This window comes from Grampus griseus (genome assembly GCF_964374135.1).
Source record: "Grampus griseus genome assembly, chromosome: 3".
In the NCBI taxonomy this organism is placed as follows: Eukaryota; Metazoa; Chordata; class Mammalia; order Artiodactyla; family Delphinidae; genus Grampus; species Grampus griseus.
The window spans coordinates 117,171,432-117,196,449 of NC_139019.1; the positions used below are offsets into that span (position 1 = coordinate 117,171,432).

The 25,018-nt window shown below is 40.9% G+C and overlaps 1 protein-coding gene and 1 pseudogene across 2 annotated transcripts; both read left to right on the forward strand.

Moving 5' to 3' along the window:
* Positions 1-15,920: 15,920 nt before the first annotated feature.
* LOC309819612 (protocadherin beta-2-like) lies at positions 15,921-18,603 on the forward strand (annotated as a pseudogene). Its single transcript has 2 exons — positions 15,921-16,365; positions 16,644-18,603. The product of its transcript is annotated as a protocadherin beta-2-like (transcript).
* A 3,556-nt stretch (positions 18,604-22,159) lies between these two features.
* LOC309819615 (protocadherin beta-3-like) lies at positions 22,160-24,528 on the forward strand (the record flags this gene model as incomplete). Its single annotated transcript, XM_082649961.1, is given in 4 exon segments — positions 22,160-23,005; positions 23,009-23,173; positions 23,176-23,640; positions 23,644-24,528. Coding segments are annotated over 4 exon segments (2,361 nt in total).
* Between the last annotated feature and the right edge of the window lie 490 nt (positions 24,529-25,018).

The following is a 25,018-nucleotide window of genomic DNA, read 5'->3' on the forward strand; positions in this document are numbered from 1 at the left end:
CAGCCTGCCCATCAGCAGGCCAGACCCTGCCCTGGGACCAGCTAGGCCATAGCCTTGTCCACTAGGAGGCCAGCACAAACTTCAGCATACCCAGGACCTTGTATCCAACTCTATCAGGAACCACCCCCCCATCAGCAATCAGATACCAGCTCTAGAACCCTTGCGTCCTGCTACCAGAGCCCAGGACCTGTCTCTGCCCACCAGTAGGCCAGCACTAACCCCAGTACCTGGCTTCACCCACCAATGTGCAGACAGCAGCCTCCACATAAGGCAGGGTCTGGCAACCAACCAGACTGGGAACCAACCAAGCCTAGCATACCACCCATATGGCCTGCCACAACAGAAGGACCCACATGGCCATCATAGGGGGAACCCCTAGAACATACAGCTTGAGTGACAAGAGGGGCATGTGCTGCTGGGACACATAGGACATATCCTACAAAAGGCCACTTCTCCAAGGTTGAGAAATATAACCAACCTACCACATACATAAAAATAAAAACAGCAATTTAGGCAAAATGAGGTGACAGAGAAACATGTTCCAGAGAAAAGAACAAGATAAAACCCCAGAAGAAGAACTAAGTGAAGATAGGCAATCTAACCAAAAAGAAGTTCAGGGTAGTGATCGTAAAGTTGATCAAAGAACTCGGGAGAAGAATGGCTGCACCGAGTGAGAAGTTAGAAGTTTTTAAAAAGGAGTTAGAAAATATAAAGAACAACCAAACAGAAATCAAGAATACAATAACTGAAATAAAAAATACAGTAGAGGGCTTCCCTGGTGGCGCAGTCGTTGAGAGTCCGCATGCTGATGCAGGGGACACAGGTTCGTGCCCCGGTCCGGGAAGATCCCACATGCCGTGGAGCGGCTGGGCCCATGAGCCATGGCCGCTGAGCCTGCGCGTCCGGAGCCTGTGCTCCACAACGGGAGAGGCCACAACAGTGAGAGGTCCGTATACCGCCAAAAAAAAAAAAAAAAAAATACAGTAGAAGGAATCAACAGGAGAATAAGACTAAATGATACAGAGGAACAGATCAGCAATCTAGATGGAGTAGTGAAATCAGTGATGCTGAACAGAAAAGAAAAAGAATGAAAAGAAATGAAGACAATTTAAAAGACCTCTGGCACAATACCAAGCATTCACATTATAGGGGTACCAGAAGGAAGAGAGAGAGACAAAGGGGGCTGAGAACATATTTGCAGACATAATAGCTGAAAACTTCCCTAACCAGGAAAGGAAACAAACATCCAAGTCCAGAAGGTGCAGAGAGTTCTGTACAGTATTAACACAAAGAAGAACACGCCAAGACACTGTACTTAAAGTGACAAAGGTTAAAGAGAGTAGTAAAAGCAGCAAGGAAAAAGCAACAACCAACTCTCACAGGGGACCACCATAAGGCTACCAGCTGATTTTTCAGCAGAAATTGAAGGGAGTGGCACAATATATTTAACCTGATGAAAGAGAAAAATCAACAACCAAGAATACTCTACCCAGCAAGGCTCTCATTCAGAGTTGATGGAGAGATCAAAAGCTTTAAAGACAGGCAAAAGCTAGAGTTCACCACCACCAAACCAGCTTAACAAGAAATGTTAAAGGAAATTCTATAATCAAAAAAGAAAGGGTCACAAATAGGAACATGGATATTACAAACTGAAAAAGTTCATTAGTAAAGGCAAACATGAAGTAAAGGTAGAAAATCATCCCTGCAAAAAGTTAGTAGGACATTAGTAAGAGGGTTAAAAAATAAAAGAAGTAAAACCATCTATATCCACGATAAGCAGTTAAGGAATACACGAAAACAACTTGATATAAAGTATATCAAACACAGTAATCATGAGGGAAGAGTACGAATGCAGGGTGTTAAAAGGCAATTGAAAGTAGGACATGAGCAACTTGAAATAATCACACACACACATATATATATATATATATATATATATGAATTGCTTTATAAAAACCCCATGGTAATCACAAACCAAAAATCTAGAAGAGATACACACATAAAAGGAAAAAAAATCCAAACATAACACTAAAGACAGTCATCAAATCACAGGAGAACAAAAGAAGAAAGAAATTAAAACAAGCCTACAAAAAAATTCAAAACAATGAACAAAATGAGAATAAGGCCATAAAACTGAATATCAAAAAAATTTTGAAAAATGAGAAGGCCAAAAGACATGTCTCAAAGGAAGAGATACAGATAACCAAAATGCACATAAAAAGATCCTCAACATGCTAATTATTAGAGAAATGCATCAAAACTACAAAGCAGTACCACCTAACACCAGTCAGAATGGCAATCACCAAAAAGCCTACAAAGAACAAATGCTGGAGAGGGTGTGAGGAAAGGGAACCCTCCTACACTATTGGTGGGAATGTAAATGGGTGTAGCCACTAGGGGAAACAGTAAATAGGGTCCCCCCAAATGTACCAAAGGAGTTACATTATGATCCAGCAATCCCACTCCTTGGCATATATCCAGATAAAACTATTATTCAAAGAGATACATGCGCCCCTATGTTCACAGCAGCACTCTTCACAAGCCAAGACACGGGAAAAACCTAAATGTCCATGGACAGATGAAGGAATCAAGAGGATGTGGTACATGTATACAATGGACTAGTAATCAGCCATAAAAAAAATGAAATAATGCCATTTGCAGCAACATGGAAGGACCTAGCGATTATCACACTAAATGCAGGAAGTTAAAAAGAGAAAGACAATACCATATGATATCACTTATATGTGGAATCAGAAATAGGACACAAATGAACTTACCTACACAACAGAAACAGGCTCAAAGACATAAACAACAGACCAGTGGTTGCCAAAGGGGAGAATGATGGGGGGGAGATGTATTGGGAGTCTGGGATTAGCAGATGTAAACTATTACATAGAGAATGGATAGATAACTACGTCCTTCTATATACCACAGGCAACTATAAACATCCTGTGATACTCTGTAATGGAAAGGAATATGAAAAAGAATCAAGAATCTTTATACAGTTAAACTAAATACTGTGCAGCAGAGCAGAAAATTAACGCATCCCTGCATATCAAATATACTTCAATAAAATAATTAAATAAATAAAAACATGGTGTGGTATTGACATAAAAGCAGACATATAGATTAATGGACCCCAATAAGGAACCCAGAAAAAAATCCACACACCGACAGTCAATTAATCTTTATGAAGGAGGAAGTATATAATATGAAGAAAGACAGTCTCTTCAGCAACTGGTATAGGGAAAGATAAACGCCACATGTAAATCAATAAAGATGGAACACTCCCTCCCACCAAACACAAAAATAAATTCAAAATGGCTTAAAGACTTAAATATAAGACATGACACCATAAAACACTGAGAACAAATCATAGGCAAAATATCTCTAACAAAAATCCAAGCGATATTGTTTTAGATTAGCCAGCCAACAAAAAAGAATTAAAAGCAAAAATAAACAAACGGGATTAATCAACTGTATAAGTAATTGCACAGCAAAGGAAAGCATCAACAAAGAAAAAAACCTACAGAATAAAAAAAAATATTTTCAAACGATGTGACAAACAAGGGATTATTTAACTTCTAAAATACACAAAGAGCTCATAGAACTCAATACAAAAAACCCCACCAAAAAAAAAAAAAACAAAAAACCCCCCCACCAAAACCCAAAGAACAAAACAAACAAACAAAAAAACACCGAACAACCTAAACCAAAAAAGGGCAGAAGACTTAAATAGAGATTTCTTCAAAGAAGACATCCAGACAGCCAATGGACACATCAAAAAATGCTCAACATTGCTGATTATTAGAGAAATGCAAATCAAAACTACAAAGTGGTACCACCTCACGCCAGTCAGAATGGCCATCACTAAAAACTCTACAGATAACAAATGATGGAGAGGATGTGAGGAAAGGGAACCCTCCTACACTACTGGTGGGAATGTAATTGGGTGTAGCAACTAGGGGAAACAGTAAGCAGTGGCCTCCAAAAAGTTCAAAAAGAGTTACATTATAATCCAGCAATCCTATTCCTTGACATATATCCAGACAAAACTATCATTCAAAGAGATACATGCACCCCTATGTTCATAGGAGCACTATCCACAATACCCAAGACGTGGAAACAAACTAAATGGCTGTCAAGAGATGAATGGATCAAGACAATATGGTGTGTATGTGTATATATATATATATATATATATATATATATATATATATATATATATATACACACACACACACACACACATACACATATATAATGGAGTACTACTCGGCCATAAAAAAGAATGAAATAATGCCATTTGCAGCAACATGGACGGACCAAGAGATTCATCACATTGGGTTGGCCAAAAAGTTCGTTCCACTCTTTCCATAACATTGTATGGAAAACATCTTCCCAGTACCACTTCCCAAAACTAAGTGAAGGAAGTCAGAAAGAAAAAAACAAATACATATGGTATCACTTACATGTGGAATCTGAAACATGACAAAATGAACTCATCTGCAAACAGAAACAAACTCAGAGACACAGAGCACAGAAGTGTGGTTGCCAAGAAGGAGAGGAACTAGGAGAGGGCGAGACAGGGAGTTTGGGATTAGCAGATGCAAACTATTATATACAGAATGGATAAACAACAAGGTCCTACTGTATACAACAGGGAACTATATACAATATCCTGTGATAAACTGTAATGGAAAGGAATATGAAAAAGAATATATATGTCAATAAGACTGAATCACTGTGCTGTAGAGAAGAAATGGACACAATGTTGTAACACAAGTACAATTCAATAAAAAAAAATAATAAACCCACAGTGTGGTATTGCCACAAAAACAGACACATAGATCACTGGAACAAAATAAGGAGCTCAGAAATAAATCCACACACTGACAGTCAATTAATCTTTGCCGAAGCAGCAAGTATATACAATGAAGAAAAGACAGTCTCTACAGCCAGTGGTATAGGGAAAGATAAACAGCCACATGTAAATCAATGAAGTTAGAACACTCCCTCTCACTATGCACAAAAATAAACTCAAAATGGCTTAAAGACTTAAATATAAAGACATGACACCATAAAACACCTAGAAGAAATCATAGGCAAAACATCCTCTGACAAAAATCCTAGCAATGCTTTTTTAGATCAGCTGGCCAACAAAAAAGAATTAAAAGCAAAAATAAGCAAACGGGACTAAGCAACCTTATAAGCTCTTCCACAGCAAAGGAAAGCATCAACGAAACAAAACAGAAAACCTACAGAACGAAAGAAAATGTTTTCAACGATGCGACTAACAAGGGATTAACTTCTAAAATATACACACAGTTCATATAACTCAATACAAACCAACAAACAAACTAAACAACCAATCAAAAAATGGGCAGAAGACTTAAACAGAGATTTGTTCAAAGAAGACTTCCAGATGGCCAATGGACACATGAAAAATGCTCAGCATTGCTGATTATTAGAGAAACACAAATCAAAACTACAAAGTGGTATCACCTCACACCAGTCAAAATGGCCATCACTAAAAAGCCTACAAAGAAGAAATGCTGGAGAGGGTGTGACAAAAGGAAACCCTCCAGCACTACTGGTGGGAATGTAAATGGGTGTAGCAACTAGAGGAAACAATAAGCAGCGACCTCCAGAAAGCTCAAAAAGAGGTACATTATGATCCAGCAATCCTAGTGCTTGGCATATATCCAGACAAAACTATCATTCAAAGAGATACATGCACCTCGATGTTCACAGCAGCACTATGCACAAGCCAAGACATGGGAATAACCTAAATGTTGATCGACAGATGAATGGATCAAGAAGATGTGGAACATGTATACAATGGGGTAGTACTCAGCCGTAAAAGATATGCAATAATGCCATTTGCAGCAAACTGGAAGGACCTAGAGATTATCATACTACATGCAGAAAGTCAAAAAGAGAAAGACAAATACCATGTGATATTACTTATACAGAGAATCAGAAATAGGACACAAATAAACTTACCTATATAAGAGAAACAGACTCAAAGACATAGAAAACAGACCTGTGGTGGCCAAGGGGGAGAGGAACTGGGAGAGGGATGGATGGGAAGTTTGGGATTAGCAGATGCAAACTATTCTATAGAGAATAAAGAAACAACAAGGTCCTATTGTATAGCACAGGGAACTACTTTCAATATACCCTGATAAACTGTATGAAAAAAGAATGTGGAAAGTATACATGTATGTAAAACTGAATCACTGTGCTGTACAGCAGAAATTAACAAAGGACTGTAAATGAACTATACTTCAATGAAATAAATCGAAAAAAACATAGTGTGCTATAGGCACAAAAACAAATACATACATCACTGTAACAGATGAAGGAGCCCAAAACTAAATCTACAGACTAATGGACGATTAATCTTCCATGAAGGAAGCAAGTATATAAAATGCAGAAAACACAGTCTCTTCATCAAGTGGTACTGGGAATGAGGACAGACACATGAAAATCAATGAAGGTAGAAACTCCCTCCCACTATATACAAAAATAAACTCAAAATGCCTTAAAGATTTAAATGTAACACAGGACACCATAAAACTCCTAGAACATAGGCAAAACATTCTGTGACATACATTGTAGCAATATTTTCTTAGATCGGTCTCCCAGTACAAAAGAAATGAAAGCAAATATAAACCAATGGGACCTAATCATGCTTATATGCTTCTGCATAGCGAAGGAAAGCATCAACGAAACAAAAAGATCACCTTCTGAATGGCAGAAAAGATTTGCAAATGATGTGACCGACAAGGGCTTAATTGCTAAAATATACAAACAGCTCATACAAACAAATGTATAAAAGAAAAATGAACAACCCAGTCAAAAATGCACAGAAGAGCTAAACAGACATTTCTCCAAGAAGACATCCAGATGGCCAATAGACACATGAAAAAATGCTCAACATCACTGATTAGTAGAGAAATGCAAATCAAAAGTAAATTGAGGTACCACCTCACACGGGTCAGAATGGCCATCATTAAAAAGTCTACAAATAACAAATGCTGGAGAGGGTGTGGAGAAAAGGTAACCCTCTTACACTGCAGGGGGGAATATAAATTGTTGCAGCCACTATAAAAAACAGTAGGCCAATTCCTCAAAAAATTACAGCTAGAATTACCATATGATCCTGCAATCCCACTCCAGGTCATACATCCAGACAAAACTTTCATTCAAAGAGATACATGCACCCCTATGTTCACAGCAGCACTATTCACAAGCCAAGACATGGGAATAACCTAAGTGTCGATCGACAGATGAATGGATCAAGAACATGTGGCACATATATACAATGGAATATTACTAAGCCATAAAAAGAAATGAAACTGAAGTATTTGTAAAGAGGTCGTTTGACCTAGAGTCTGTCATAGAGAGTGAAGTAAATCAGAAAGAGAAAGACAAATACCGTGTGCTAACACATATATATGGTATTTAAGAAAAATAAATGTCATGAAGAACCTAGGGGTAAGACAGAAATAAAGACACAGACCAACTAGACAATGGACTTGAGGATATGGGGCGGGGGAAGGGTAAGCTGTGACAAAGTGAGAGAATAGCATGGACATATATACACTACCAAACGTAAAATAGACAGCTAGTGGGGAGCAGCCGCATAGCACAGGGAGATCAGCTCAGTGCTTTGTGACCACCTAGAGGGGTGGGATAGGGAGGGTGGGAGGGAGGGAGACGCAAGAGGGAAGAGATATGGGAACGTATGTATATGTAAAACTGATTCACTTTGTTATGAAGCAGAAACTAACACACCATTGTAAAGCAATTACACTCCAATAAAGACGTAAAAAATAATAAAATAAAATAAAATTGGAAAAAAAAAGATGTGGTACATGTATACAGTGGAGTAGTACTCAGGCATAAAATATAATGCAATAATTCCATTTGCAGCAACCTGGAAGGACCTAGAGATTATCATATTACATGCAGGAAGTCAAAAAGAGAAAGACAAATACCATGTGATATTACTTATACAGGGAATCAGAAATAGGACACAAATGAACTTACCTACATAAGAGAAACAGACTCAAAGACATAGAAAACAGACCTGTGGTGGCCAAGGGGGAGAAGAACTGGGAGAGGGATGGATGGGAAGTTTGGGATTAGCAGATGCAAATTATTTTATAGAGAATAAATAAACAACAAAGTCCTATTGTACAGCACAGGGAACTATATTCGATATCCTCTGATAAACTATACTAAAAAGGAATATGGAAAGTGTATATATATATGTAAAACTGAATCACTGTGCCGTACAGCAGAAAGCACTGTAAATGAACTATACTTCAATAAAATAAATCAAAAGAAACATAATGTGGTATAGGCAAAAAACAGATACATACATCACTGTAACAGATTAAGGAGCCCAGCACGAAATCCACAGACCAACGGACGATTAATCTTCCATGAAGGAGGCAAGTATATACAATGCGGAAAAGACAGTCTCTTCAGCAAGTGATACTGGGAATGAGGACAGACACATGAAAATCAATGAATACACACTCCCTCCCACTATATACAAAAATAAACCCAAAATACCTTAAAGACTTAAATGTAAGACAGGACACCATAAAACTCCTAGAACATAGGCAAAACATTTTGTGACATACATTGTAAGAATATTTTCTTAGATCAGTCTGCCAGTGCAAAAGAAATGAAAGCAAATATAAACAAACGGGACCTAATCATCCTTATATGCTTTTGCATAGCGAAGGAAAGCATCAACAAAACAAAAAGATCACCTTCGGAATGGGAGAAAAGATTTGCAAAGCATGTGACCGACAAGGGCGTAACTGCTAAAATATAGAAACAGCTCATACAAACAAATGTATAAAAGAAAAATGAACAGCCCAGTCAAAAATGCACAGAAGAGCCAAACAGACATTTCTCCAAAGAAGACATCCAGATGGCCAATAGACATATGAAAAGATGCTCAACATCACTGATTAGTAGAGAAATGCAAATCAAAAGTACACTGAGGTACCACCTCACACAGGTCAGAATGGCCATCATTAAAAAGTCTATAAATAACAAATGCTGGAGAGGGTGTGGAGAAAAGGTAACCCTCCTACACAGTGGGGGGGGAATATAAATTGTTGCAGCCACTATAAAAAACAGTAGGCAGGTTCCTCAAAAAAGTACAGCTAGAATTACCATATGATCCTGCAATTCCACTCCTGGTCATACATCCAGACAAAACTGTCATTCAAAGAGATACATGCACCCCTAAGTTCACAGGAGGACTACCCACAATAGCCAAGACACGGGATCAACCAAATGTCAGTCAAGAGATGAAGGGATCAAGACGATATGGTATATATATACATATATAATGGAGTACTACTCAGCCATAAAAAAGCTGAAATAATGCCATTTGCAGCAACACGGATGGACCAAGAGAGTATCACATTGGCTTGGTCAATAAGTTCATTCTGGTCTTTCTGTGACATGGTACGGAAAACATCTTCCCACTACCACTTCCCAAAACGAAGTGAAGGAAGTCGGAAAGAGAAAGACGAATACCATACGGTATCACTTACATGTGGAATCTGAAATATGACAAAAACGAACTCATGTGCAAACAGAAACAGACTCAGAGTCATAGATAACAGACCTGTGGTTGCCAAGAAGGAGAGATATGGATTGGGAGATTGGGATTAGCAGATGTAAACTATTATACAGAGAATGGATTAAGAAGGAGGTACTACTGTATAGCACATTTAACTATACACAATATCCTATGATAAATAGTCATGGACTGAATTTGAAAACGTATCTGTATGTATGTAAAACTGAATCACTCTCCTCTACATCAGAAATCATCACAACATCATAACTCAACTATCCTTCAATAAAATAAATTACAAACAACACAGTGTGGGGACTTCCCTTGTTATTCATTGTTTAAGATTCTGTGCTCCCAATATAGGGGGCATAGGTTCGATCCCTGGTCAGGGAACTAAGATCCCCTATGCCACACAGCATGGTCTTAACAGAAGAAAAGACCTTAGCAGTCCCAAGCTCTGAAAAAAATGATTGGAAAACACATACACACACACACACACACACACACACACAAACACACACCAGATCCCTTACCCTTGCCCATGTGCAATCCAAAATTAAAAAAATGTTATTAAAAAAACCACAGTGTGATATAGACACAAAAACAGACATACAGATCAATGGGAAACAATAAGCATCCCGGAAATAAATCCACACACCGACAGTCGATTAATCTTTGACAAAGGAGAGAAGAATATACAGTGGAGAAAAGACAGTCTGTTCTCAACTGGTGTTGGGAACTCTGGACAGCCACATGTAAATTAATGAAGATAGAGTACTCCCTCCCACCATACACAAAAATAAACTCAAAATGGCTTAAAGACTTAAATATAAGACACGACACCATAAAATTCCTAAAAGAGAACATACGTAAATGATTCTCTGATATAAATTATAGCAATATATTCTTAGATTAGTCTCCCAAGGCAAAAGAAATAGAAGCAAAATTAAACAAATCGGACCTAATCAACCTTATTAGCTTTTGCAGAGCAAAGGAAACCATCAACAAAACAAGAAGACAACCTACAGCACGGGAGAAAATATTTACAAACGATGCAACCAACAAGGGCTTAATTTCTAAAATATCCAAACAGCTCATACAACTTAATACCAAAAAACAAACAAACATACAAACAAAGAACCCAATCAAAAAATGGGCAGAAGACCCAAATAGACATTTCTCCAAAGAAGACATCCAGATGCCCAACAGACACATGAAAAGATGCTCAACATCATTGATTAGTAGAGAAATGCAAATCAAAACTATAATAAGGTACCTCCTGACACCGGTCAGAATGGCCATCTTTAAAAAGTCTACAAATAACAAATGCTGGAGACAGTGTGGAGAAAAGGCAACCCTGCTACACTGTTGGTAGGAATGTAAATTGGTGCAGCCACTATGGAGAACAGCATGGAGATTCCTATAAAAACTACAAATAGAGTACCATATGATCCAGCAATCCCACTCCTGGCCATAATCCAGACAAAACTATAATTCAAAGAGATACACGCACCCCTACGTTCATAGCAGCACTACTCACAATCGCCAAAACATGGAAACAATGGAAATGTCCATCAACAGATGAATGGATAAAGATGTGGTGTACATATACAAAAAGAATGTTACTCAGCCGTGTAAAAGAATGAAATAATGCCATTTGCAGCAACATGGATGGACTTAGAGATTATCATAGAAAGTGAAGTCAGTCAAACCAAGAAAGACAAATATTATCTGGTATCGCTTATATATGGAATATAAGAAATAATACAAATAAACTTGTTTACAAATTAGAAAGACTCACAGACGGAAAACAAAATTATGGTTACTCAAGGGGAAGGGGGAGGAGATAAAATAGGAGTTTGGAGTAACAGATATACAATATTATATATAAAACAGATAAACAACAAGGATTTACTATATAGCACAGGGAGCTATATTCAATATCTTGTAATAACCTATAATGAAAATGAACCTGAAAAAGAATATATATATATGTATGTATATATTTCTATATCACTTTGCTGTACACCTGAAACTAACATGATAGTGTAAATCAACTATACTTCAATAATAGAAAGTTGCTATGAGAGGAGAGCTCAATATTGTCACCATAATTACAACAACAACAAAACGGAAATTGAACTGATTGTGTAGTTTCCAATGATGGAATATTCACGCAAATCTCATGCACTTCCTCATGTACATTCTGGTACTCCAGAAGAATTTTTCAAAGGGAGAATATCTCAGAATCATAGATTTTTCTCAGAATACAGAAAGGAAGTCTACAAGTAATACTTGGAAATGTAGCGCTTCTATACATCTGCCTTCCCTTTGGAACCAAAGGCTCTTCTGTGGGTGGATCTAAGATATTCTTTGGTTTCTTTGTAAACCACCCTGCTTGGGTCTGTCCTCTTGCCACTACTCTAATATTCCCCTTTCTGCTGCAAGATGTTTACCACAGTAAGGTCAGTTAACATATCCTTTTTCTGACATAATTACCATGTATATATACACACCACATTTTCTTTATTCATCCATGGGTGGACACTTAGGTTTTTTCCATGTCTTGGCTATTGTGAATAATGCTACAATGAACATAGGGGTGCAAATATTTCTTCGAGATAGTGATTTCATTTCCTTCAGATATATACCCATAAGTGGAATTGCTGGATCATATGATAGTTCTTTTTTTGAGGAACCTCCATACTCTTTTCCATAGTGGCTGCACCAATTTACATTCCCACCAACATACACAAGGGAGTCATTTAGACTTACATTTGTTGGTAGGAGTAAACCGAACTATGTAGATAAGTGCCTTGATTTCATTGTATCACCACTTAAAATAGCTAGCACTTATGAAACACTATGATGTTCCAAGAACTAGGCTGACTATTTCATAAGCATTGTTTCACTTAGTTCTTACAAATTCATGAAGTAGATACCATCCTTACATCCTTTTTTTTTTTCTTCAGATGAGGAAACTGAAGTCTGCAGAGAGTAAAGAATTTTCCTAACTTAACATATATGATGTAGCAGAGCCAGTACTTGAATATGAGTCTTCCTGACATAAAAGTCTGTGCTCTTAATCACCACTCAAAAATATCTCCTAAAGGTACTGTTAACAGAACAAGCCACTCATACACACACATACTCATGCTTAGGACTCTCCTTTAAGTTGAGTATTAGATAGATGAGCAAATTGAAATAGGAAACAAGGGCCCAGCCCTAGTCTTTTAGTTAGTTGTCACCCCACAACACGTCATACAGAACTCTGTGATGTTGACTGAGTAAAAGAGTGTATCCCAAATAAGCCACGATGTTTCCATCATTTGAGTAAATCTTCTTTCCTGTAAAATCAGAAATACTTTATCTGCAGTAGAAAACTATTTCAATGGGTTTCTTTTTAAGTTGGTACCATAAAATTCAACTTAGCTCGAACCTCACCTCCTCTGAGAATCTTTCCTGATACCCCATTTCTGTTCTTACTTAAATATTCCTTTTGAGTACTTCAGAGTGCCTGTGCAAATCTCTGTCTTAGCACTTATGACTCACTACAGTAATTATCGCTTTACTTTACTTCTAGGCTGTAACCTCTTGGGGTGTAAGTACCAGGCTTTATTCCATTTTATATCCCTAATGCCTTTCACAGTGCCTGAAATTAAGCTGTGTGTAATAAACACCTGCCGATGAATTTAAAAACTCAGTGAATGTACAGCCAAACAACTGGCCTGTCTAAAACGGAAGAAATCAAATTCAAACTACTCAAAAGAAATTGTACAGCTGGCTGATAATAAAGCCGTATACTAATTAAAAATTGTAATTAGCTAAACCAAAAGTCGGAGAAGTAATTTAAACTATCAGGAGGTAAGAATTGTGCCACTAGAGCACGTGACACGAACAGATTTTTTGTTTGTTTGTTTTTTTGTTTTTTGACAGTTTCTGAGGGAAAGCGCTGTACAAACCAGGTTTTCAGTTCAGACGCCTGGCGCGCTGCAGGCTAAAAATGGAGGTGGAGCCAGGCGCTTGCCACAGACTCCATTTTACAAACGACAAAACTGAGAGGGGCTGGGGGTTGACGCGCCTTGGAAGACGTCGGCAGCAAGCTGAGATTTTAGACCTTTCTTCAAACAAATGGGAACTAGATATATGTTGATGTTATCCCTACTGGAAGACTTCCGAAGGCTTCTTTCATTAAAGACAACGTAGTCAAAGAGGCTATGCTGGAAACTGAGAGAAAATCCAGCAGAAAAAGGCAAGTGGTGAGTTTTCCTTTACTTCCTGGGCGTAGCGTAAGCAGTCCAGGAAAAGGAAGGCTGCTTTTTATAGCCGGTTCCTGGAGATTTGGCCTCGCAGCCGAAAGGGGAGTGTCTGCGTAGCGGCGGGCAGACAGACCGGAGCAAGGTGGTTTCCAAACTGACCAAAGATTCGTGAGTCAAGGCTCTTTTGTGGGTGGATCTAAACTATTAAGAGATCAAAGAATATTTTAGATACACCCACAGAAGAGCCTTTCCTCCCGAATAGGAAGCCAGACCTATAGAAACTATACATTTCCAAGTATTACCTGTAAACTTTTTTGTTTTCTGAGGAAAATCTATGAATCTGAGATGTTGCCCCTTTGAAAAATTCTTGTGAATGTTTCAGAATGTGCATGGGGATGTGCATGAGATTTGGTCGAATTTTCCACCATTGGAAACCACACAGGGAGTTTAATTTCACAATAATATGCGATGCAATAGTGGGGTGAGTAATTTGCCCATTCTTGGGGGAAAATCACTGGATGAAGAACAACCTATGGTAAGTTTAACTTTCACAGAAGAAAATGGTAGGTATCAACACTAGTCGCAGACCTCCTAAGGTCCACATCGTGACAATCAATGGCAACCTTTGAGATGCATGCTCCTCAGCAACCTGGTTGTCAAAGCCTGCTCAAGATTTAATCTCAGTATATTAAGGAGCTGTTCACAGAATTCTCCAGACTCACTGAATTTTCCAGTCTCACTGAATTCTCCAATCTCTGGTGCGTACTCACCACACATTTTAAATACCACTCATATCTGTGCATTATAAACATCCACTGCAAGAAAATTACCAGGCAACTTCATGGCTACATGGCAAACATTCAGGCAATTTACACAGGAAATAGTTTCAGAAATACCTTTCTTCATGTAAAAGATGTTGGATGACAATTCCATAAAATTGGTGATGTTGACACTTACCTGCTCATCCTACAAGTACTTCCAGAAGAAGACTTCACCTCTTTAAGGATTATCTCAGAACTCTGGAATAAAAAGAAAATGCCTTGGTCCTTCCTTCCAGAATTTTCTTTCCATTGAATGTAAAAAAAAAAAAACCCCATATCCTGCCAACCTAATGCAAGACAGAGAGACGGGAGATACATCTCTTTAACATCACCTTATCTCCAATTAAATTAGGTTCTTTGAAGCTAAAAACAAGATAGTATGTGGAGACAGCTATCACCCTTGGCATTCTTGCTTTTTGGGCTCTGGGTAAAAAGTAGAGGAAACACCCCCTTTCTGAATAATGCTATAGTTGTTGTTTTATTGCTCTCTCTTCAGGAGTGTTTTCTTTTCTTCTGAAGCATAGCTAATTGTTAATTTATAGTCACAAGTACCAATGCCTTAGCTATTTTTATCTTTTGTTTACCTATAAGACAACTGATCTGGACACTTCAAAAAATTCAATATCAATAAAATACAGGGGACTGTTCTAGAATAAACAGATGTAACACCAATACAATCATGAAACTTGGTTTAAAAACAAATTTTCTAAGACATTCCTTATGTCAAGTGGTTAAGAAAATAAGTGCATTTGTAAAAGGAAGTCAAGAGTGAATATGAATTCTTATTTAAGTTGAAGAAAACTGGGGGAGGATAATGGAAGGATAATTTTAAAAAGTTATTAGGGACTGGATTTTAGTTAATATGGAACTATTGTTACTTCGGTACATTGAGAGACACTACTTGAAAATATTCCATTTAGATTGCCATCAGTCTGAAAGAAAGGATTAGGATTTCCTTAAGGTTTTGGTAAAAATAAACACTCGGAAAGGACGCAGGGTGGCGCTGCAGCATTAGAAGTAGAAGGAAGAAAGCTACCAGTCTGCGCTCCTCTAGCCAGATGCTCTGCTAAAGAAGCAGGAAAAGGAGGCTTTCTAAGGCAGTTGCTCCGGGAAATCAGGGCCATAGGCATCTCCACTTATCCCAGTGTCTGAGTGATACTGGGAGATAGATCAGCGACAACGTGAATCCGAGCTGGGTCAAGTTTGCTGGGAGACGAGAGTGCGATGGAGGCAGGAGAGAGGAAGAAATGCTTTCTGAAACAAAGGCAAGTCTTGATATTCTTTGTTTGGCTGGGCATAGCTCAGGCTGGCTCTGAGCCTAGGCGTTATTCAGTGGCCGAGGAGATGGACAGTGGCTCCTTTGTGGCCAATCTGTTGAAAGACTTGGGGTTGGAAGTAGATGATCTAGCTGCTTGGGCCCCCCGGGTCGTTTCCAAAGGGAAAAAAATGCGTTTGCATTTTGATAGGCAGACTGGGGATTTGTTGTTAAATGAGAAACTGGACCGGGAGGAGCTGTGTGGCCCTACCGAGCCCTGTGTACTACCTTTCCAGATGTTACTGGAAAATCCCTTGAAGTTTTTCCAGGCTGAGCTACGGATTAGGGACATAAATGATCATTCTCCAGTTTTCCTAGACAAAGAAATAATATTGGGACTTCCCTGGTGGCGCAGTGGTTGGGAATCCGCCTGCCAATGCTGGGGGCACGGGTTCGAGCCCTGGTCCGGGAGGATCCCACATCGCTCAACTGCCGCGGAGCAGTTGAGCCCGTGAGACACAGCTGCTGAGCCTGTGCTCTAGAGCCCTCGAGCCACAAGCAGAGAAAGCCCGCACACAGCAACGAAGACCCAAAACAGCCAAAAATAAATAAATAAATAAATAAAATTTAAATAAATAAATAAATTAATTAATTAAATTTAAAAAAAAAAGAAATAATATTGAAAATTTCAGAAAGTATCACTCCTGGAACTACTTTCCTAATAGAGCATGCCCAGGTCTTAGATGTAGGAAGCAACAGTCTCCAAAGTTACACAGTCAGCCCCAATTCCCGCTTCCATCTTAAATTACAAGACAGTTCCGACGGCACAATATTACCACGGCTGGTGCTGGACAAAGCACTGGATAGAGAGGAACAGCCTGAGATCAGATTAACCGTCACAGCGCTGGATGGCAGGATTCCACCCAGGTCTGGGACCGTCCTAATCCACATTGAAGTCTTAGACATCAATGATAATGACCCCGAGTTTGCAAAGCTGCACTATGAGGCGCATGTCCTAGAAAACAGCCCCATTGGATCCCATGTTGCCACTGTCTCTGCCAGAGATTTAGATATTGGAACCTATGGAGAAATATCTTATGTACTTTCCCAAGCATCTGAGGATATTCGGAAGACATTTTGGAATAAATGCAAAATCGGGAGAACTCCTTTTAACACAGGAACTGGATTTTGAATCTATTCAGACTTATACATTAAATATTCAGGCGACAGATGGTGGGGGCCTTTCTGGCAGTTGTGTGGTGTTTGTCCAAGTGATGGATTTGAATGACAACCCGCTGGAACTGACCATGTCAACGCTTATCACTGAGATCCCAGAAAACTTGCAGGAGACTGTAATTGCTGTATTCAGCGTTTCAGATCCTGACTCTGGAGACAATGGAAGATGGTTTGCTCCATCCAAGATGATGTTCCCTTCATTCTTAAACCCTCTGTTGAGAATTTTTACAGTTTAGTCACAAACACAGACCTGGACCGAGAAACAAGATCCGAATATAACATCACCATCACCGGCACAGATATGGGGACACCGAGACGGAAAACCCAGCACAACATAACCGTGCTGGTGTCCGACGTCAACGACAACGCCCCCGCCTTCACCCAGACCTCCTACACCCTGTCCGTCCGCGAGAACAACAGCCCCGCCCTGCACATCGGCAGCGTCCGCGCCACAGACAGAGACGCGGGCGCCAACGCCCAGGTCACCTACTCGCTGCTGCCGCCCCTCGACGCGCACGTGCCCCTGGCCTCCCTGGTGTCCATCAACCCGGACAACGGCCACCTGTTCGCCCTGAGGTCCCTGGACTACGAGGCCCTGCGGGCGTTCGAGTTCCGCGTGGACGCCGCCGACCGCGGCTTGCCCGCGCTCAGCAGCCAGGTGCTGGTGCGCGTGCTCGTGGCGGACGACAACGACAACGCGCCCTTCGTGCTGTACCCGCTGCAGAACGCCTCGGCGCCCTGGGCACCGAGCTGGTGCCCAGGGCGGCCGAGGCGGGTTACCTGGTGACCAAGGTGGTGGCGGTGGACGGCGACTCGGGCCAGAACGCCTGGCTGTCGTACCAGCTGCTCAAGGCCACGGAGCCCGGGCTGTTCGGCGTGTGGGAGCACAACGGCGAGGTGCGCACGGCCCGGCTGCTGAGCGAGCGCGACGCGGCCAAGCAGAGGCTGGTGGTGTTGGTCAAAGACAACGGCGAGCCGCCGCTCTCGGCCAGCGTCACGCTGCACGTGCTGCTGGTGGACGGCTTCTCGCGGCCATACCTTCCGGCCCGTGAAGTGGAAGCGGCGGACGCGGCCCCGGCCGCCCCGCTCACCGTCTACCTGGTGGTCGCCTTGGCGTCTGTGTCGTCGCTCTTCGTCTTCTCGGTGCTGGTGTTCGTCGCGGTGCGGCTGTGCTGGAGGGGCGGGGCGGCCTCGGTGAGTCGCTGCTCGGTGCCCGAGGGCCACTTTCCGGGCCACCTGGTGGACGTCAGCGGCACGGGGACCCTGTCCCAGAGCTACCAGTACGAGGTGTGTCTGACGGGAGGCTCTGGGACTTTCAAGTTCCTCAAGCCGGTTATCCCAAACTTCGTTACTCAAGATGAGGAGAGGGTTAGTGAGGCAAACCCCAGTTTCAGGAATAGTTTTGAATTCAGTTAAATTTTAGTAAGGGTCTATGATGCCGTCTCAGTTAAACTGTGGAAAGTCCTTTTTTACTGCCTTGCCCATTGGAGTTGTTTTCTTTGTATTTGAAATGTAACTATCTTATTCCAATTCAGCGCATGTTACTGGTGTTTCTAGATGTGCTGCTCTGTGGTATAATGAATGCAAATTTTCTTTCTTACTGTTAATATCACTGTAACTTAATTCGATTTAATGTGTGAAAGTATATTTTGTATTTTCTGAAGTCTTTAATTTTTAGAGCACTTTTTTTCAAAATTCACCTTCCACAGTCCCTAGGTAATTTTTGCATTCCTACATTTTTGAAAGTTTGCAATAAGTACACAGGGTTACTCTTTTTTCCTACCCAGAATATTTGTGTTTGTATAGAGTATTCTCTTAGGCTAGTTTAAACTTTCTTCCTGTGAACTCACATTGGCTAAAACCATTAACATAGGTACATTCATGAATCACAAAGCACCCTCTCACACTTTTCTAAATATTTACTTCCTTAAAATGTTCATACCTGATAATTATGATTCTTTAGAGATTGTGAAAACCTTGACTGTTGGATTCTACAAATCATCCACATTAAAAGTCTTCAATAAATCAACTACCAGTATTCTAAAATGTAGTTAAATAAATAGCAATGTCCAGTCATTTTCAGACATGCTAATTATTCATGCTTTTTATTAAAAATTTTAAAACCTCTGATTGTTTCAATCCCTCCATTTAAAAATCTGTTTTAATTATTTAAAACCATCTATTCTTTGAGTACTTCATTAAAATCCAAAAGATCTGAGAGAGTACATGTTTTTGTCTATGACCAAATTTTAGAAACTTCATATGTAATTTGGCATTGTATTTTAAAAAAATATCTGGAGCATTTATGATTCAATTGGAAATAAGTCCATGGAGAAAATATTTATCTTGGTTTGCTCATTCTATTTTTTTTTCACTGACTACTTCCATTTTCCCCCTTTCAGTTTCCTAGACTTTTCAATGCTTTTTTGTTTCCTTTTTAGTGCTTGAGTTATGTTTCTCAGTAGCTCTCCATTTATTGCATGATTAGTACAATGACTGCAAGACTAGGCTCTTCATAAAAATTTTAAATGACTGATTGAAGGAAAGAAATGTCTTTATTTCATCTGTGATATACTGATACTCAAATACATTAAAATAATCACAGGACAAATTTTGCTGGAATTAAATGCTCTCTGACTTAATTTTTGGTTATTAACAGAACTTCACTGTTATTCAAACATTATGCAGTTATTAGTGCTTGGTGTCTCTTTCCTTCAAGATAGTTTTCCTTTTTCTTTCTCTGCTTAATTTTAATCTCCTCTCCTGCCCACTAGCTTAAGGAATCCACATAGGGAAATTGTGTTTTCAATTTTATGATTTATATTTTCCTTCCATAATTCCTTAAATGATTCATTTAACTTTCTTTATTCTTATTTATTTCTTGCAGTTCAATTTCTGATCTACACATTAAAACGGAATTTTAATTTTTAATGTTCTTCAGACTATCTTTAAATTTTTATATTATTTTATGTTTATTTGAACATACTATTAAAATTATAATATAAAATTTAAAGGTCTCATTTTGAGTTTAGCATTCATATAGAGAAGTATCTTGGTATCAAATTATTACCTGTTGGATCTTGGATAAGTCATATAATTTCTGTACCCCCAGAAATGATAACAGCTATTTAAATAGCTTGCAGTTATGTCCAAATAAGATAACATAAGGATAAGAAGTGTAATTTTGTTATTTTTAGTATCACTAATATTAAGAGTAAATTTAATAAATGGTCCTTCATATAACATTACTTATAATTGTGAAGAAGCTATATTGAACACATGATATTTGTGCTGTTTCGTTGCTCTGCCCAAAACCTTGCAATAGCTTCCTTTCACTCTTAGAATAAAATCCAGCCACCTATTATTTGGCCCCTGCCTCCCTGTCCAGCCTTGTCTTCCCACTTACTCTTTATTTTTTAATAGGTGATATTTATGTTTCTTTTTTTTTTAATGTCTATTTATTTATTTTTGGCTGCGCTGAGTCTTCGTTGCTGCGCACCAGCTTTCTCTAGTTGCCACGAGCTGGGGCTGCTCTTCGTTGTGGTGCACGGGCTTCTCATTGTGGTGGCTTCTCTTGTTGCAGAGCACGGGCTCTAGGGCGTGCGGGCTAATTTAGTCCTCGCCAAGTGGGATCTTCTGGACCAGGGCTCGAAGCCGTGTCTCCTGCATTGGTAGGTGGATTCTTAACCACTGCGCCACCAGGGAAGCCCCCCACTTACTCTTGAGACACTAAACTTTGGGTACACTATCCTACCTTCATTTTCTAGAATAGCTATGCTTTACTGTCCCCGGGCCTTTGCATTCCTTATATATGGAATCCTCCCATTTTAGTTTTAGCCTGGAAAACTTCTTCTCATCCTTCATATTCCAGATTAAATGGGACATCTTTGGGAAACTTTCTGAATCCCCCCCATTAAGTTAGGTCTCCATATTGTATACTTCCAGTGCACTCATTATACATTTCCTGTATAGTACTGTTTAAACATCTGTTTAAATTCTGTTCACCCCATTAGATGGGAAACTCTATAAGATATACAGACATAGTCTGTCTTATTACCACAATACATCTAACTTCTACAAACGCAATAAATATGGGTTTCCACAGGTGAAATACAGTTATGCAGATTAAAGAGTTAATACAGATGAAACCAGTAATCACAGAATTACTGTGAAATAGGAAGAGGAGAAAGCTCTGTGTTCCTTGAGTGAGTGTGAAAATGTGGAAGGAATTAGGCATTTGTGGTCTCTGGATATATCCCCTGACATGATGATCTATTATAATTTTTTATCACCTTGCTTGAGGTTGTCTTTTCGTAGCATTTTTCTGACTATAAATGCAACTCGTGTGCATTTTACAAAATTTGGAAAATAAAGAAAAACACAAGTAGGAAAGCGAAACTTCATCACTTAGAGCAAAATCTTGTAAAACTTTTTCTGTAATAATTACAGGAGGTGGGGTGAGTAGTTCTAGCAGGTGCCCACTTCCGCAAAATCATGGAAATGGGACTCTACCAGGGACAGTCACTTCTTTTAGATAAGAGCGCATTTCTTCTCCCTAGATTGTGTTTATTTGAACCATATAACAGAAGGAATTCCTACAGTAGCATCAACTCGGTTTGATAAAAGGGAATAAGCGATTAAAAAAATCAAAACAAAAAGCCCAGCAAACATCACCTTCTCCAAGATTCTGAAACTGTGAGCGAACGCACGGTGGTGCTGTTGACTAAGAAGGAGAATTAAACCGCAGGCACTGTGTATACTCTGTAACACAACGATTCAGTGCAGTAGACTAGGGGTTGTGAGCCGGGGTAGATTTTTTTTTTTCTTTTTTTTTTCGGGGTAGATTTTTAAGCAAGCAAATCTAAGACTCTGGTAAGGATTATTCGCTAGGTTTTCTTCAAAGGTTAGAAGGCAAAAGACTGCGTTTCCCAGTGCTGTTGGAGGCTAGCTTGACCATAATTCTCGGAAGAACATGGCAGAAAATGCAATGGAGGCCGGAGGGGAGCGCTTTCTTAGACAAAGGCAAGTCCTGTTTCTCTTTGTTCTTCTGGGTGGGTCTCTGGCTGGGTCCCAGTCGAGACGCTACTCTGTGGCTGAGGAAAAAGAGAGGGGGTTTTTCATCTCCAATCTAGCAAAGGATCTGGGGCTGAGTGTAGGGAAACTGGCCGCGAGAGGGGCCCAAGTTGTGTCTAAAGGGAACAGACAGTATTTTCAGCTCAACCATCAGACCGGTGATTTGCCCCTGCATGAGAAATTGGACCGGGAGGAGCTATGCGGCTCCGCAGAGCCATGCATACTGCAGTTTCAGATATTACTGCAAAATCCCTTGCAGTTTATTACAAATGAGCTCCAGGTGATAGACGTAAATGACCATTCTCCGGCATTCTCTGAAAATGAAATGCAGCTGAAAATCCTAGAAAACACTCCACCAGGAACAATAATTCCTTTGGGAAATGCTGAAGACTTGGATGTGGGAAGAAACAGTCTCCAAAACTACACGATCACTCCTAATTCCCATTTCCACGTTCTCACACGCAGTCGTAGGGATGGAAGGAAGTACCCAGAACTAGTACTAGACAAAGCACTGGATCGTGAGGAGCAGCCAGAGCTTAGGTTAATGCTCACTGCGCTGGATGGCGGGACCCCACGGAGGTCTGGGACCGTCCAGGTTCACATCCTGGTCTTAAACATAAACGACAACACCCCAGAATTTACACAGTCCCTCTATGAGGTTCAAGTTCTAGAGAACAGCCCCGTTAACTCTCTTATTGTCACTGTTTCAGCTTCTGATTTAGATACAGGAAATTTGGGGACAATATAATATGCATTTTTTCATGTTTCTGAAGAAATTAGAAAAACTTTTCAACTAAATCCAATTACTGGTGATATCCGACTAATCAAATATTTGAATTTTGAGGCGATCCATACTTATGAAGTGGACATAGAAGCAAAGGATGGTGGAGGCCTTTCAGGAAAATCAACAGTGATATAGTTCAGGTGGTTGATGTGAACGACAACCCACCAGAACTGACCTTGTCCTCAATTACCAGCCCTATCCCAGAGAACTCGCCAGAGACTGTGGTGGCTGTTTTCAGTGTTTCCGACCTAGACTCTGGAGACAATGGGAAAATGGTGTGTTCCACCGAGAACGATCTCCCCTTCATCCTGAATCCATCTGTAGAGAATTTTTATACCCTATTGTCAGAAGGAGAGCTGGACAGAGAGATCAGAGCTGAGTACAACATCACCATCACCGTCACAGATATGGGAACCCCCAGGCTGAAAACCGAGCACAACATAACCGTGCTGGTGTCCGACGTCAACGACAACGCCCCCACCTTCACCCAGACCTCCTACACCCTGTCCGTCCGCGAGAACAGCCGCCCCGCCCTGCACTTCGGCAGCGTCCGCGCCACAGACAGAGACGCGGGCGCCAACGCCCAGGTCACCTACTAGCTGCTGCCGCCCCTCGACGCGCACGTGCCCCTGGCCTCCCTGGTGTCCATCAACCCGGACAACGGCCACCTGTTCGCCCTGAGGTCCCTGGACTACGAGGCCCTGCGGGCGTTCGAGTTCCGCGTGGACGCCGCCGACCGCGGCTCGCCCGCGCTCAGCAGCCAGGTGCTGGTGCGCGTGCTCGTGGCGGACGACAACGACAACGCGCCCTTCGTGCTGTACCCGCTGCAGAACGCCTCGGCGCCCTGCACCGAGCTGGTGCCCACGGCGGCCGAGGCGCGTTACCTGGTGACCAAGGTGGTGGCGGTGGACGGCGACTCGGGCCAGAACGCCTGGCTGTCGTACCAGCTGCTCAAGGCCACGGAGCCCGGGCTGTTCGGCGTGTGGGCGCACAACGGCGAGGTGCGCACGGCCCGGCTGCTGAGCGAGCGCGACGCGGCCAAGCAGAGGCTGGTGGTGTTGGGCAAGGACAACGGCGAGCCGCCGCTCTCGGCCAGCGTCACGCTGCACGTGCTGCTGGTGGACGGCTTCTCGCGGCCCTACCTGCCGGCCCCGGAAGCGGAAGCGGCGGACGCGGTTCCGGCCGCCGGGCTCACCGTCTACCTGGTGGTTGCTTTGGCGTCGGTGTCCTGGCTCTTCCTCTTCTCGGTGCTGGTGTTCGTCGCGGTGCGGCTGTGCAGGAGGGGCGGGGCGGCCTCGGTGAGTCGCTGCTCGGTGCCCGAGGGCCACTTTCCAGGCCACCTGGTGGACGTCAGCGGCACGGGGACCCTGTCCCAGAGCTACCAGTACGAGGTGTGTCTGACGGGAGGCTCCGGGTTCAATGAGTTGAACGTCTTGAAGCCGATTCTCCCTAGTGGTCTGGTTCAAGACACTGGGCAGGACTAGTGCAAAAAGGCAATTGCAAGAATAGCGTAGGTTTCATTAACAGAAGAATCAGAAAGTTGTCTGGCTACGAATGCTTTCTTTTAAGTCAAGGCTCTTGAGTTGATATAGTATTTTGTTTATATCTTGATTTTACTTTCTGTCTAGTTAACCCTGCATGTTCTTTTTTCATCTGCTTCCTACCTTTTCAATCCAGTATTAATGCCTCTTTCTTTTTCTAATAGGTGAGTAAAAATAAATGCATTATCTTTTAATGATGATTTCAAATAGGTATTTAAGGTAGTCATTTCAAATTCTCTATCCAAAGCAATGTAGAGAGAGTTCTGAACCACCAATATTAATAATTTACCCTATTGAATATAATCAGGTAATATTCTTTATAATACTCCTAAAGCAGCTTTGTCTGTGGTTAATGAAGTGGATAACTAAAAATGTTTTAATATGTACCATTTTAAGGTGTATCATCCTGTAGGGGCTTAGTACGCAAATAAAA